At 41.1% G+C, this 16869-nt stretch overlaps 1 protein-coding gene across 1 annotated transcript in view; it reads right to left on the bottom strand.

Annotated features, from left to right (window-relative positions):
* Positions 1-799: 799 nt before the first annotated feature.
* Positions 800-16869, bottom strand: part of ZFYVE28 (zinc finger FYVE-type containing 28) — a 318804-nt gene continuing 302734 nt past the window's right edge. The window contains 2 exon segments of the mRNA XM_043512584.1: positions 800-3111; positions 5085-5188. Coding sequence (XP_043368519.1) covers positions 2980-3111; positions 5085-5188 — 236 coding nt within the window. The 3' untranslated portion in view covers positions 800-2979.

Genomic DNA, 16869 nt, shown 5'->3' with positions numbered 1-16869 from the left:
ATGCTCTTTTAGGACCAAATTCTGCCCTCAGTTATATGTAACTTCCACTAAACATTATTGTTTAGGATTATTATTATATTATATTATAGGAACATTATTTGGCCCTAAATATTCTGTACACTAACCCCATTGAAACTGTGATGTTGCCCACAGATACAAAAATTAGTTGTTACTGTTAGCATCTCCGTTCAACTTTTACTACTATTATAGTACTAAGGAGCTGTGGTTACATGGCTACAATATGCTTTTATTGAGTAAAAGGGCCATTCAAAGATAGTTTTTCAGATTATTTGAAACCTGTTTCACAGGATGCATTACACTCCCACAATTTTCACAACTGACTTGTGCTGTTCACTGTATCAGGCATATGTATAAACAACACTTCCGGTAAATCCAGGGAAGATTATTCTTACTGTAGATTTTAGTCATTCATAGAATGGATTCTTCTTTTAATCTGACACAGTCTGACCCAGAATATCCAATTTGCGAAGCAGTCATTGCACATAAGGACATAACGTACAGCACATTCTCAAAGGATAAAATTCATCCCTGTGTAGAACACCAGCATAAGGGCTTATGCATCATTTAAGCCCTGAATGTTAAATAGGCCTTTCACTTTCCCTCTGCACAGGGGAAAATTTCTCTCTAAAAGTTTAAACCTTTTGTTTCTCCTGTGTAACCTATAAACTGGGTACAGTGTGAATGGATTGAGACCAATTTCTCTGACAGGATGTCAACTGTCATTGCATGTAAACAGACCAATAAATGAAACAGCAATCCAGCACATGGAAGTAAAAAGTCTTGACATTTTAATTATTTGAAGAGATTACAAGACGAAAGTCTTCCTTGAGGCAAATGCATTTTAGTATTGATATAGTCATTGTGCTTTTCAGTAAGAGAAATAGGAGTTTGTATTTACATAAGAAACTATAGTGTCTGAGATTGTTAAATATCATATTTATGGAAATGATTCTGAATTACAGCATTTACAAAATAAAAACAAGCTTGAATAAATAATATTCAGTCCATTAAATGAGATTTTTTTCACAGAAGCAACTTTTGTGTATATTTATTTCACAATTGAAGTTGGTTGCATTTTATTTTTTTCATCCTATAAAAGAAGCATTAGATTTGTTGTTTCTCAAAAAATAAAACTGCAATAATCATTGCAATGTGAAGCCTGAGATTTAAGCCTGAATAAGTATCACTGCTTGTAAGACCCACCTCACATCTAAGCTATCCACCCTGAGCCAGCTAAACTCTGGTGAATGGTGACACTCCAATCTGAGGATTATGTGAAAGAGACTTTGCAAAAAACATATATATAAATAAAGTGAGAACATATCACAGCTGAATTTACCCACAGCTAGCTTCATAAGGCTTGTGCATTTCACATAAACTAGTGAAGCTGTTTAATCTAATTTATATGGCAGCAATTTCAACAAGCTGTATACCCTTATACGGCTCATTTGCATTGGATAAAAAAATCACAAAGCAAAGGGAATGTACACACATACACACAAACAAACACTGACTAGTTTTTCTTTATCATTTTAAATGAGGACCCTTCTTGAGCAAAACAGCACACACAACTTTTTTATCTTCTCTGTCGGCTTGAAACACTGTGTGAAACTGCAAGTCACCAAAAGGGATACCACAAAAAGCTCTTGCTATAATTTCCTCTCTAACCACAGCATGCTGCATTGTTCTTTTAATGTGGCTAACTCAAAGCATGTCCAAACATCTTTGAAAATCCAGTACTCACACATCTCTTTGTGCTAGATCATTGCATGAATCTATGTGAATTTTTTTCCAATCCAAGGAGAACCAAAATCTATTCATGGTGCTTAAAATAAATGTAAATGTCTTCTGGGGTGGTAGCAGAGTGATCTAAAGTAAGAGTATGAAATATTTTACAAAATTATTCAGCCAACTATGGACGATAAGAAACTTCAGATGTTAGGCCAATATTTCAGACCTTTTGAATAAAAATATACAGTATTGTTTAATGTTCGCCATTAGAAAATCATTTTAAAAATTTAAAAAACACAGCTTGGGATAAGTTCTGTAACATGTGACATTTATAGTGCTTAACTTTTCCAAAAATATGTGTTTGTTTTTTTTTTAACAGTAATTCCTTAATTTGTTGATTATCTCCTCTGGAGCTGTTTTTTAGTTAGTATTTTATTATTGATATTGCAAACCAAAGTCTCTCTCACATGTTATATTTTTATTACCAGGAATTAGTCTGAACTATGCTGCGTGTAAACAACTTCAAGCATCACAAATTATATAGAATTAAATTAAAATATGTAAGAATTAATTTTTAGAAGACACTGAATTGTTGCTGTGATGAATAAATGAAAGGCAACAGAAATGTCCTGCTCTGTAAACTTCAGTTCTTCCTATTTGGTTCAAAGAGAATTTTGCCTACATGAATACTGAATGTAAGTTTGAAATATTTTGCCTCAATTAATGTTAGCTTAGGTAGCTTATATCCAACAACGGAAAAGCTAAATAGCAATCGACGGGAAAGAGCTGACCTTCACACTCAGAAGCATCCCAGAACAGGAGTGAATGCAGAAGTGCCGCAGCTTTGGAAATGATTTGCTGTGATGAGTAAGTTAGAATCAACCACCTACTCTGTTCTTAATATGTAAAATAAGCAGCAACATTTGTTCAATTCTCTGAGCCCTATATCTTTCCACGCAGTGCGCTTTATTCTGCATATGGTATTGTAACATTAACATTAGAAATTTATGGAAGACTGTACTGTAGCCTAACAGCTACAGACGCTTCATGCTTCCCTTTAGCAGCTTAATAAAATACAATAAAAACTGCCTGTACAAAATTTATAGTAATGGATGACAAAGGCTACATGCCCACACAAGGTCCTTCTTTCAAGTTAATACTTGGCTTAGATCAAATGTAATATCAGTCCATATAAGACTCCAATAGGTACATCACTAGTTTATTATGTCAGATACCAGCTTTGTCACTGTAGAAAGGAGTGACATGGAACATGTAACAATGAGTGCAGACACGGACAGGCTTCATCTGACCATAGCGAGGTAATGGAGCAGAGTGAGAGGAACAGCGAGAGCAGAAGATCTGAAAAATACAAGAGAGATTGATTCCACTTACCGGTTTTTTTTTCTTGTATTTGACGTGACTAAATCTGTTTTCTTAAAAAAGAAGGGAAAGAAAATTGTGTGCATGACCCTTTTATGTGAGGTGTTGGAACTAGGAAGCAACACTGTCATAGGCCCTTTAAGAGGGATGAGGCCAGTGCACTGTGACTAGTCAGCTGACCCCCGAGTTGGGCTTAAGAGAAGGCACCTGGGTCCTCCTGGGGTAGGGAGTCTGGGGGAGTCAGGCCTGAATTGAGAGTTAGCCAGGAAGGGGACAGAGAGAGCAGACACGGAGCTCTCATTGCCTGAGCGAAAAGCAGTGGAGAGCAGAAAGCTCTGCAGGCACTCTCCAGGAAGAGAGAGACAGGATGGAAGCCAGGAGGCCTGGGTAGTGTGAGGAGCAGATTTTGGAGCAAGAGGAAGGCCCAGGGGTGCACTCCTGAGGCCACTATCCCATAATGGGGCAGGGAGCCAGAAAAGACCCAGGAGGGATGTGACACTTTTATGAAGCCCAGGTGGGTGGACAAGGTTTGCCTTATTCCTTCTTTTGAACTCTAGTAGGGGGCGCCGGGGGTACACCTGAGAGTCTTCCAGTCTGAAGGACGATTGAGACTGATCAAGAGCCAAGCGTCACAGAAGGTGCTTGAGCCAGGACCTTTGAAGTCCATTTTGGGATTTCAGATGTCCATAATAATAAACTGTCCTGTGACACGGGTATTATTATTCTTGTATTCTTGTATTCATATATTCTTGAGGAATCCTGAGAAGGGGAAACTGAGGATGGGGCATTCTCAAGGCCACTCCGTGCCATGAAGAAGCAGTCTGAGATGGCAACTCTACGATAACACCTTCTAGTGTATTTTAGCTAAAAGCTCTCATCGGGCAGTGACCACAATAAACTGTATCTTGATCCTGCATAGCGTCTCTTATGTGTGTACTCCTTACTCACATGAACAGTGCTATTAAAGTCAATGGGACTCCTTGCATAAGACTATGCTGGATCGAACTTTTGAAGCATTATTTAAATTGCAACTTAAATGTCACATTGTAAGAAAGGACTAACCGCATGTCTCCTTCGAAACACCCATTCTCTATCTCATAGATTCATAGATATTAAGGTCAGAAGGGACCATTCTGATCATCTAGTCCGACCTCCTGCACAACACAGCCAACAGAATCTCACCCACCCACTCCTACGAAAAACCTCACCTATGTCTGAGCTATTGAAGTCCTCAAATCGTGGTTTAAAGACTTCAAGGAGCAGAGAAGCCTCCATCAAATGACCCGTGCCCCATGCTACAGAGGAAGGCGAAAAACCTCCAGGGCCTCTCCAATCTGCCCTGGAGGAAAATTCCTTCCCGACCCCAAATATGGCGATCAGCTAAACCCTGAGCATCTCTTTTTCTCCTGTGCACTTACAAGAAAGAGAAAGTGCAGAAGGGACTGGAGACTCATTACTGTTCAGTGCACAGGACCTCAGTGTGACTAACCCTTAACCTTCCCACTCACACTTGCTGAACAGCTCATACACTTTGAACACAATGCTGTATGCAACGTAAACACATGCAAAAGCAAGGACACAGAGTGCCCAAAGCTGGAACATTTGCCATTTCCACACTGCAGGCTGCTGGAAATTGTTAAAGCTTCGAGGCAATATTTAAAAAAAAACCTAGTACTGAGTCTGAGTGTCCAACCTGAGACAGCTTAAAAGGGCCTGATTTTGAGAGGATGACTGCTCCTGACTTTCACAAAATCATGCCCTTTTAATGTATCAAATTGGGCACCCACAAATGTAGGCACCCAAAATCACAAGTCCCTTAAAAAAATCTTGGGCTCAAGGCTTTTATGATGCAGAGGGCACGGTTGCCTCTGCAGTGTGAATTTCTGTGGTTTGCATGAATTTGCTCTTCTTTTCAGCAGACAGCATATCAGTTGTTTTTACTGAGTCATTACCTTGCCACAGCTCCTGCAATGGTGTTTCCTGCGAATTACTGTGAAAGGCGCTTTGCATGCAGTGCAGTAGCTGCAGACTTCATCTGGTACCCATTCAGGAGGATCTATCAAAAACACAACAACACGGAGCATATATCACACTAGAACAAAAATAACCACGTGATACTTGGGGGCCTCCAAGGAACAGGAGGAATAAGATATTAAATGTATATAACGATAGCAGCTTTCTGACTAGTATCTCCAAGTGCTTTGCAAACATCCATTTAGGCTGAGAAAAGGCTAATAGAGGGGTCACTTCTCCCACCACTAAAATACAGCCACCTCTGGGATAGAGCAGGATAGTCAATTAGCAGAATATGGAACCACTACATAGCCGTTTAACACAGGAAATAAAGAGTATCCTATGAAACTGAAAATGATAGGGAAAGTATAAAAGGCAGGAATATTAAATACAGAGATGGAACCATAAGTATTTTTTGGCAATGTAACTGTGAAAAGAAGCCTAGAGTACAGCTTTGTATTCACTAACCTGTCAGACTTCACTACAGACAAGGCAACCCACTTTTTCCTCAATTTGGTTAACCCCCTCCCCACCCCCACCCCCCATATCTCTCCAGATAATCAACTAAGGGCCTGATCCTTCTTTCCTTGCTTAAGCCCTCAGAAACACTCTCATTGCTCTGAGTGGAAGTTTGCCTGTACAAAGACCACAGTATCAGAAGCTCCAGTCAATCTAAACATTGAGTTTAAATAGAGCTTTTACCTTTCTAAAGATCATGGGAGGCAGGTGGACACCCCTTTGGGGAAGCTAGGCCCCCAGCCCAACCCTTTCTGCCCACGGCCCCGCTCCCTCCCATGACCAGAGCCCTGATCACACACACTGCTGGAGGAACCTTGAGCTAGCCGGAATGCCAAGCCCCCCTCAACTATGGGAGGAGTCCCGGGCAATCCCCCAGCCACATCACTCCTCTCCTCCCGAGACCCCAAGCCACCCAGGGAAAGAGATTTTTATATGAGCCATGCAGGTTCCAGGGGTGCTAAGGTGGTGGTATTTGCTACTCAGCTTCCCAGGTTCATCAGTAATCTCTCTGGAGTCCAGGGAGATTACTGATGAACCTGGGAAGCTGAGTATCAAACACTGCCTCCTCAGCCACCCCAGAACCTGCATGGCACATATTAATAAGCAAAAACTTCCCCCGAGCAAACCGCCAAAACCTGCAACCTGGTATCTGATGACAGCAGCTGCGCCATGGGAGGCTTAGCTTCCCCTGGCCTATTATACCCACAGCCTATCCTAAGGTAACACCTTTGATCCCTAACTCAAACACCTCAACTCAAACAGTGAGCAACATTAAGGGAACGGCCAATGTTAACAGAGAAAGAATTTTAAAGTATTCCTTAACAATATTGCCCTTGTTTTTCTTTCAATAACTTCTGTAATCTTCCACAAAAGCAAAACAGTGAAGTGAGCTGCCCCTTGAAAAGCAAAACACATGAGGCTCACTTCTGCTCAGCTGCTTCTGCTAGTGGCAAGCTGACATCACCCTGGAGAGCCTGGAATTATGGGTGTCAAAGTGATGTAGACCATTGCTTAATTAAGTTAATAAAAATCTAATCAAGGGCAAGTTAAGTGCTGCCCAGGAAGGAATCTCTGGACATAATGAAAGGTAAACTCCTGGAAATATTTACACAAATTCCCAGAATCTAGATTCTCTCCGTTATTAGAGTGTGCAGGGCATATATCTGTTGCTTTATCAGCAGAAAAGAGACAAGTTCTCTTCCTCAGGGAACACAGTATCAACCAGAGATAAACATATGATACATTTAATACACAGGTCAAATGGCAAGTGAGTTGCAGGTAGGGTCAGCAAGGAAAAACTATGGCGGGAGACTTAATTAAATGAATGAAAAGGTCAAATCCCAACACAGTCTTCTGTGAAATATTATTTTAATTTCATGTAAAATTTACCAAATTAAAGCAATGAATGTTAAATTAAAAATAAACCGTACACGCAATTCAATCAATAAAATATTTTAACAAGCAGGTTAACAAAATTAGAAAAAACTATGAGCACAACTTCAAAATTCAAAAAGCTTTCTACTTTTCTGAGTTCCCATACTTTGAAATGCACAACTAGGTATATTTTGGGAACTAAACTAGTAGAGAAAGGAATGTTTCATTTTTAATTATTCAAAATGTGAAGGATTGATTGGACAAAGGATATGCTTTTAGGGGGAATACTCTAAAAACAAAATGAAATTGTAAAGAATCATTTAAGTAGTAGGCCTAAAAAACTTGAGAAAGAAAAAAAGTAATTAAATTGCCAAAAAGCAAGTTCCTAAAAGAGAATAAATGGAATAAATACCTTCAATAAAGTAGTACTGAAATAAATATACCCTGATTTCATAAGCATACCAATATCTTATAACCAGAGGTGAAAGTAAACCGGTACGCCCTGGTACGGTGTACCGGCAAGGGCCGGGGCGGTAGAAGCAGGGGAGCCCCAGGCCCTTTAAATTGCCTCCAGAGCCCCGCTGCTGGAGCCATGGAGTAGCAGCTGTGGGGCTCCGGCAGCTATTTAAAGGGCCTGGGGCTCCCCTGCTTCGACCGCCCCGGCCCTTTAAATAGCTGCCAGAGCCCTGCCGCTGCTACTCCAGGGCTCCGGGGGCTATTTAAAGGACCGGGGAGGTAGAAGCAGGGGAGCCATAGGCCCTTTAAATAGCCCCCAGAGCCCTGGAGTAGCGGTGGCTCCAGGAGCTATTTAAAGGGCTGGGGCTCCAGCTGCCTCTGCCGTCCCAGGACCTTTAAATAGCTGATGGAGCCCTGCCACTTCCCCAGAGCTCCAGTGGCAAATTAAAGGACCTGGGCAGTAGAAGCAGTGGAGGCCCAGGCCCTTTAAATAGCCCCAGGAGCCCTGGGCTGCTGCTGCTACCCCGGTGAGGGAGGGGAGAGGAGAAGGGGGGGACAGTTACCTTACAGGGTGGGCTGGGGCTGGCTCTGACCCCCTCAGTCCCGCCCCTTCCGGGGGCCAGAACTGGCCCCAGCATACCGGTAAATCAGTCGACTTACTTTCACCCCTGCTTATAACCCAGAGTTTATGGCTACACAAGAATTTTACTGCCAGATTAACTTCACTGCAAATTAGGTGGTGTTTACCTTTGTTTCCTCCTTGACATGTATAATGACAATATTACTTGGAAAATTATATGCCTCACTGGTACTCAAGATATAGAAGGAGTGTATATATATTATTACTCGATATACTCTCTATATATTACTTTTAAAAATTAAATATAGTAATTCTCTGTTCCCCAAAAGTGACTTCATGCATCTTATCGTTGGCTTACTATTCATTCTTCTTATCACAGTACAGTATATTGTGAGCTAGTCTAAAGGGTACTCCCTTTCCTAACCAGTGACCCAGCAAATGCTAAAACAGTTCAAGTGCAGCTGTTAATTTAGCCCTGTGGCGCATCGATTCTGGCTTTTACTTCCCACCCCACATGCACCAATCCAATATCAGTTGCACTGCAACATATCCTTGAAATAACACTTAGCACATATAGAACAAGTTCAAATGCTGTGCAAACATAATTAATTAATCCTCAGTCACTCTTTCCCTGTAAGGTTGGTAAATCAGTAAGTTTGCAGATGTTAAAAATGAACAAGAGATAAATTATGTGCTCGGAACCACAGCGGTGGACCAGATTAAAATTTGAGATTCATGGTTTCCAATCCTGTGTTCAATCCTGTATAAGAATTTTTGACTGAAATTTCTTCCTATGGGGTGCAAAAGCACAGGCTTAACTTTGAGACAAGTAGGCACTTTCTTAAAAGTAAGCACGTGCTTAAGTGCTTTGCTGAATAAAAGCCTGTTGGTGCTGGTGCTTAAGTGCTTTGCTGAATAAAGCACTTTATTTACAAAGCTTCCTGTACTTTGTATTGAGTCTTTAAAGATTTAGCCATATTTTAAACCAAGCAGGCACCAAGGACAATACAATTTACAACCAGGATCCCTCTCCAAGGATCTTCAGCCCCTGTCTCACACAACCTTGGGAGCTGGCTTTTGGAGTTACTGTATGTACTAAACATTGAGCTCTCTAGAAGAGATTTTTGAAAGATTGTTTAAGAGAGGTCTCATGAGAGGATAAAAATATAGTATGATGGGAAGTACAGCAAGCTTTGTAAATTTTAAATTCCAAGCATTACTCTGAAGACACTGCTGGAAGCAGGGTGGTAACAATGCACCAGCACCAGCAGGCTTTTATTTTATAGTCCTTCTCCTGAGCTGCACTGCTCCATTAGCTCTGCATGCAGCAGGAAATTGAAACGTACAATATACTTAATCTCTGAGGCACTGTCTACCAGTGCTTTAGAGATCTGCAAACAGAACAGAGAGAGAACCTTGCTCTCAGCGCCAACTGGCCCATTGCTTTATTGTGCACGTGGGCCAAAGAAAATCTGCAGGAGAATAGATGACAGGCAGAGAAGGCCACAGCAGGAACATCAAGGAGGGGGAAAAGAAATAATAAGCATTGGGGGAGAGAGGGTGCTAAAATAAGAGGGAGAGAATATTAAATAAAGTGTTAAGAAAAAAGAAGAAGAAAGAAAAAATACTGAAAATTAATAAGAAGAGTGATTTTAGAGATAAAGGAGAAAGAGTTAAAAAAAAAAAAGAAAAGAATCAAACTTGTTAACACAGCATGAGGGAAAATAGACTGTGAATGAAAGATAGGAACCTTACATGAATCCAGGATCTGGGATGTTTAAGAAAAAACATCAAATACTACATGTCTTGTGACAAAGCGACAGGAGTTGGAGACACTGGAACAAAAAGGCATGTGGTGTCCAATTCATTTCGATATGCAGCAAATCTACTGCACAGCTTTTTATGGTGATAAAACAAGGATAACATCTCCCTGGCATGCAGGAGCAGAGAGGCTCCTGAGTTACTCAGTTTGGACCTGGCTCCAGACTCCCCCTGACTTTGGAGGATTTGGATGTTGTGTTCTGCTTTGGGCCCATCTGTAGGAGAAAGTGAGCAGATTGGTCCTTGTATGCATAGAAAGGCTACATAACGAAGACTCAAAGTCTGAGGACAAATGCCAGTTTATTTAAGGGCAGCCTGCCTCTAGCTTGTCAAGGGACTTATGCTCATGTTGTGTTCTGACAAACAGGAGCTTGGGTTCCGTTTCCTGTCCTGGTCTCTCACTTATGAGAATGTTGCTGAAACAAAACATCCAGTCCCTGGAGGGAAGAAGTACCTCATATCACAGCAGTGACTGCTCTGGCCAACAAATAATGCCGACCTGTTCCAGAAAGGCTAAATCCACTCAGCTGGGAAGAGTGGGATGTGATGAAGGAAACTGGGAGAGTGAGGAAAATTGGGAGATTGTTAGGGCTCCAACAAGGCTAGCACTAGTCTAGTGGATTTCTTCCCAGTACAATGACAAGACTATCTCTTTGGCACTAAGTACTAAGCACATGGCAAGACGCAAACTGTGGCTGAACTGTCCAGAGAAGGTAGTCCACATTGAACCTTGTTTGCTTGTCAGAGACAACCATTAACCCAGAGCTCCTACGGAAACTCTCTGCTGGACCTGTGTGCGTCAGATTTCACCAAGCACAACTGAGAAGAGAGAGAGAGAGAGAGAGAGAGAGCAACCCACATATAACCCTGGTTATCTTCTACCAAGCTAACCTTAAAAGTTCTGTTTCTACAATGGCAAATTAAACTTATGCCACTGCAAATGTCACAATGCATTACCCTCACAAGTGCACAAAAGTCTGATCATCTTGCTGTCACTCTCCTTATGGAAGCAGTAATTACTGAACATAGTAAATACTTATGCTGCAGGCATGACAACTAGAGAATCCTGGGGAAATCAGCAATGCTTGCCAAGTTTGGAAAGTACCACCACCTTTTCCCCTCCCTTCAACTCCTACCTTAAAATCAGTCCTTTTGTCCAGAACACACAACTTCTCTTGTGCCATTTTTATATAATCCCTCTTATTCTTATCTTTGACGCCTGAAAAGCCATCCAAGGCAATTATACTCAGATATTCCTTCCCGTTCTCAGTAAGGATATGTTTACACTGTAAGTGAAGGTGTGACAGTAGGCATACTCATGCTAGCCTTAATCTTGCTAGTGTAGATAACAACAGTAATGTAGACGTGATGGCATGGGCTTCAGTATAGGCTAGCAATCCGCATATGTATCCAGAGTCCCTGGAGGTCTTGTAGTCTGGTTACTAGCCTATTCTGAAGACTGTGCCACCACGTCTACACTGCTATTGTTACCTGTGTTAGTAGCTACAATCACACTTTCACTTGCAGTGTAGACACACCCTCAAAGAGTTCAGTCAGTACAGACTATTATTTTGGTAGCACATGTTTGGACTGAAACCAATTTTCTCTTGCCCGGTACTTCAAAATCTGGAATCCAATTGATACTGAAATTCTGATTTCTCTCTGTCTAAGGAACTTTCTCTCAATGCATTTCTGGGGCACAGTAAAGTTGTAATCTTTTTTGTAGAGCAAAAAAAAATCAATCAATATGTTGGGATTTAGAAACCGTGGGAAAGTTGTGTTAGTGTGGTGCCACACGGCAGCAGTGCTTCAGAGCAACTGCAGGACTCTATACAACTCTATACAACTGCAGTTTCTATACAACCAGAAAAAGCCCCAAAGAACCTACAGTCTAAATAACATGCAGACAATACAGATCAGACCTATAAAATAGGATACAAAGGATGAAGATTCCTACTGGATTAGATGTGATTCTCCTTGCAGGTTCCCTGGACTTAAGTCAGACCAAGTTATTGTTACATAACATGAAACCAGACCTATTAAAAGCTCTGGAAATTTGGACATTTTATACAAATAATGAAATACACTATTCTACTTTATGTTGGCTTTTATGAAGCACTCAACACTGTAGTATCTGAGCAACTTTCTGTAGTGCAGTGGTTTTCAAGCCGGGGAGCGCTGGAATCCGCAGACTATGTCTAAGGGATCCATGAAAGGTTTTTGTTACCATAGAACAGTGGTTTTCAACCTGTGGTGTGCAGACTCTTGGGGTCCGCAGACTATGTCTAAGATTTCCAAAGGGGTCCACACCTCCATTTGAAACTTTGTAAGGGCCTGCAAATGAAAAAAGGTTGAAAACCTCTGCTGTAGTGCATTAAGCAACGTGACTAAACATCAACCGTGTGTTGTTTATTCTCTCATCCTCTCCCCAGAGAATCGGCACTAATTTGAATATTTGATGATTACATGTTTCCTCATTTGCATAAACCCCTGGACCAGATCCAACAATACCCCCTTGGGTTCACCACTCTCTCCCTCTCTCTCTTAATCATCTCTTAAGATTCCGTTGTCTGGCTTCCCCCTTTTTCCCCGCAAGTTTCCCCATCTTGTCCCCCCCCCTTTCTCTGGCTCCCCAGAAGCAATAGAAATTTTCCCCCTAAATTCTGGAGGGGCGAGGGATTACTCTTCCTCTCTTCTCCCCACCCTCCAAGGAGTATATCTTGGTGCTGGGATCTAGAATGTAGCTCCCTTCCCCGCCTGCTGCAGAGGGTTTCCTGTCTTCCTCCTGCTGTGGATGGCAGTGTGCTGCTCCTCCTGCTGTTGGGCTCTCTGTATTGCTGAGCAGCAGCTTCATGGAGGAAGCTCTTGATCTTGCCAGAGGGACGATTTCAGGTCCTATATGCTGGACAGTTCAGCTTACTACCTGGAAAACCAGAGATTCAAGCAGCCACTCTGGAAGCCAGGAGAAGGTACCTGAAATCAGGATTCTCCCAGGGAAACTGGGAGTCTTAACAGGTAATGTGTGGAGCACTCTCTCATGGCTCAGGTAGAACTGCTGACTAAGGAAGAGTTTTGCAACAATTTAACTGATTTCATTTACAAAATGCTGTTGGTCATCATTATAAAGACCAGAGCAGCTATAGGCATTTAGAGAACAACAGGAAAATTGGTTGTTCACCTCAGGCTGACAACTAATTCTGATTTAACGATTATTAGATACTATATTCCGCAAATACTCTAGTGTGTGGTTTCCCGTGGCTATGGGAATTAGGGTTTAAGACCTGGGCTGAGGGATACTGGATATAGTTAACTCTGCATGTTAGAGAGCAGCATGGAGTTATGACTAGGTAAATGTGGGGAGAGAAGAGAAATTATGTTATGTGTCACAAACAGATGCAAACACATGCCACAAACAGCTATTTATGCTGTTATTCATGACACCTACGCTATGCCTGGAGTTATGACTAGGTGATGGTGAGCACAGTGGTGTTATAGGAATGGGAGTGGGATCAGAAGGGAAAAATTAGTGTACTGTTACATGGTACAAACAGATGTTTTCACATGATTACCCTGGAAATTCACAGCAAACACATTATGTCTGGAATATGTGTCTGAAGGGCTATGACAAATCTATCTTTATACAGCACAAATAGCTGTGTGACGCATCCATCTTTCCTCCAGAAAGTCTTTTGATTTGAAATCTCATGTTTATTGTTACGACAGAGATGAATCTAATTTTCTCTTTGTCTGCCCAAAACTCCATGACCTTGTCTACATGAGAATTGTTCAGATCATAATTCCCAGTGGGGAAGGCTCCACTGGTGGTAGCACCAGCAGAAACTGTAGTGCAGAAAAAACTCAATAAGTTGCCTAAGGTTAGACATCACAGTATTAAAAATACCCAAGCCAGTCTCAAGTACTTACACTACAGCTTCCAGTGATGCTGCCAGGAGACTTGCATTTATTGGGAATTACAGATTAAAAATTCCTAGTATAGACAAGTACTAAAAGAGCTTGTTTTAAAAAGTCTATTGAAGAGTAAGACAAGGTATGTGAGGTAATATTGTTTATTGGACCAACTTCTGATGGTGGAAGATACAAGCTTTCAGGCTTCACTGAGCTGTTCTTCAGGTCTGGGGAAGGTAACCAGTGTCTGAGCTAAATACAAATTAGGGCAGATTGTTAAGGGGCTCACACATGCTGTAAAATGAAGTGGGCAGTTAAGGATTAGCAGGCAGTGAGGTGTGTTACAAATTGTTGTAATGAGTCATAAAATCAGTGTCTCTGTTGAGTCCACATGTTTTAATGTCTAGCAGAGTAATGAATTTAAGTTCCCCGTCTTTTGAAGGTGATGTGCAGGTTTCATTTGAGGACAAGAACTGAGAGGTCATATGTGGATTGAGTGCTTTATGAAAAGTGTTCACTCACGGATGATATGGTGTTTTTGTCTTCTATCATTTTCTGTGCAAGTTCATTTGAGAGCATAGTGATTGTCTATGCAGAGTTAAGGTTCATGCTAAAACTGAAACTGAGATTTTTACTAACTTTAATCTCATGTATAATTTTTCTTAACGCTGTATAACATTTTCCTAATGGGCAAGGATACTTTTTGTTTGTAAGACAAATATATATCAATCTTAGCTGTGCATTTGCAAAGATTTTTGTAGTGGTATACCAAATAATCGAGAGTTTATTACATTTCACCTTCACAAAGTCACTAGGTTTCTAACTCATCTAACCTTACCAATGTCAGGTGGTTCATAATAAAAATTCATAATTGTTTTATGATCCAGACCAGCTGATGGATTTTAAACAGAGTCAGAATGAGAAATCTGATAAAACTGAGAACGGTTTATTATCACCATCTGAGCTGGGACTAGAGCCACTAGTGGAATTTTAGATCTATTTATTCATCTTTTCTGATTGAAAGTAATTTGGATATTTGGGCACCATTTGCAAGGGAATAGAGTCTGTGATTGTATATGGGAATTAATTAGAAATATTTGGAGATTTTTTCCCTGTTAGGTAGTCTAGTGAACTTTTTTAGTGTGAAAGATATTTGTGCTCTTTGGTGAAAGCAGAAGCAAAGGGTTAGAGATATGCTCATTTTCTGTAAATGTGTTCACTTTATGTGGAAACATTAATTTAAAAAAAAAGAAGTGATTGGAAGTGTAGAAATGCTACACACAAAAGAGTATCGTTGACTGGTGCAATCCCAACAATGGTCTTCAGGATGAATTCATTGGGAGGAGGCAGACATGTGAGAGTCTACACTATACTGCATCCGATGAAGTGAGCTGTAGCTCACGAAAGCTTATGCTCTAATAAATTTGTTAGTCTCTAAGGTGCCACAAGTACTCCTTTTCTCTTTACACTATACTGCAGTTTGTGGTGCCATCTGTTGGATGACAGCAGAAACATTTATCCATTTGATATAATCTGGCATATATGAGAGGAAAATCTGCATAATTCATGTCAACAATGACAACTTGGAGCACCTCACCTGACTTGCATAACCTGCTGTGTCTGTAGGGATTCTGGCCTGAATTACTTGGGGAAGGAGGTTGTGTGTACAGTTCTTGTGCAGAAGCCAGGCAGCTTTAACTCCAAATACAGGTTGTGCTAAAACTTTCTAAACCTAGAGAGTATTTGAAAGTCCTGAAACTTTTAACCAGTAGTTCGTTACTTGCCCGTATGCCTCCACTCCCAAACAGTCAAAAAATCCTTCAATCTTTACACCCTGAACTAATGCTGGCACTGCTCTTCCCATAAACTTCAGTGGTGCCATTTAAATGTCCCAGTTGCTGGCAGGACCTATTTTTTTCAGTCTGGTTGTTTTGTATGGGTTATTCTGGAGGCCAGAGAATGCAAGGCTAGAATGACTGTTTTGGCAAAAGCAGGCTCATTACCAAAGATAACATTGGGTAAAGTCCAGTATGTGAACAAATGAGGAGCAGGTCCTCCCAAAAATTACTGATTATCAGAATGTGTCGAGCTTTGACGTCAGGAACTACCTTTCTTTATCTAACTCTTGATGGGCTTGTGTAACACCGACACACCCCAGTTGTTGGCAGGCGGGATCAAACCTGGGACCTCTGGAACTAAATGCAAGAGTCTCTACTGCATGAGCTAAAAGCCACATAGCCCTTAGGTAAGGCTGTAGAGCAGAGTCATTAATGTCTCTCTCTAAGTGGTCTTGGTGCCATTAGATGGGACAGAACACCACAATCAAGAGGTGTGTGGATTACACTTGCCTAGAGCTCTACTTTACCAATAGCCGTCTACTTATATGGCCCCCATTACTGTAGAACCCGTGACACTGACAAGTCCATTTAAAATGGTGAGAAAAATGAAGTTTCTTTTCTTAGCTTAAACCATTTTTTCTTCATTCTTGACTAGAAAGGATGAATTTTAGACCCCAACAAGCCCATATTTAGTTAAATGAGACTCTATGGCTTTCCCACTCATCTTGTCCATACATTTTAATTTCCTCCTTTTCCAGCAGTGGCAAAAGATATACTTCCCTTCACTTCCTATTTTGTGATACAGTCCCATTGCTTTAGATGAACTGGGGAAAACTGTAGCCGCTCAGGCAGAGTGACTGAGGCAGATGCAATCAATGAAGTCAATGGAGCTGCACTGATTTACACTAGCAAAGGATCTGGCCCTATGACACATCAGTGTTATTTTTACATTAACTCCACAGGAAGCTGGATCAGACTCCTAAAATGCTAGTTGCTCAAATCCTGATTAAAGCACAAATGAGAAGGACATTAGTGATATCATTCTGGTCTCTAGCATATTTTATCATCCATATCACGGGATAGACTTTATGTTCTTTTGGAGTAGGGAATATGCCTTTCTGTGAGTGATTAAAAATAATCACCATAAAATTCTCATAGAATCAACAATTTTCAACGAGGAGGAGAACGTCTAGCTCTAGAAGTAGCAGAGGATGTTACAGGTCAGGACTG

This window comes from Dermochelys coriacea, chromosome 4 (genome assembly GCF_009764565.3).
Source record: "Dermochelys coriacea isolate rDerCor1 chromosome 4, rDerCor1.pri.v4, whole genome shotgun sequence".
NCBI classification, from domain to species: domain Eukaryota; kingdom Metazoa; phylum Chordata; order Testudines; family Dermochelyidae; genus Dermochelys; species Dermochelys coriacea.
The sequence above is the reverse complement of the archived record's forward strand: the minus strand, read 5'-3'. Positions and strand labels throughout refer to the sequence as shown.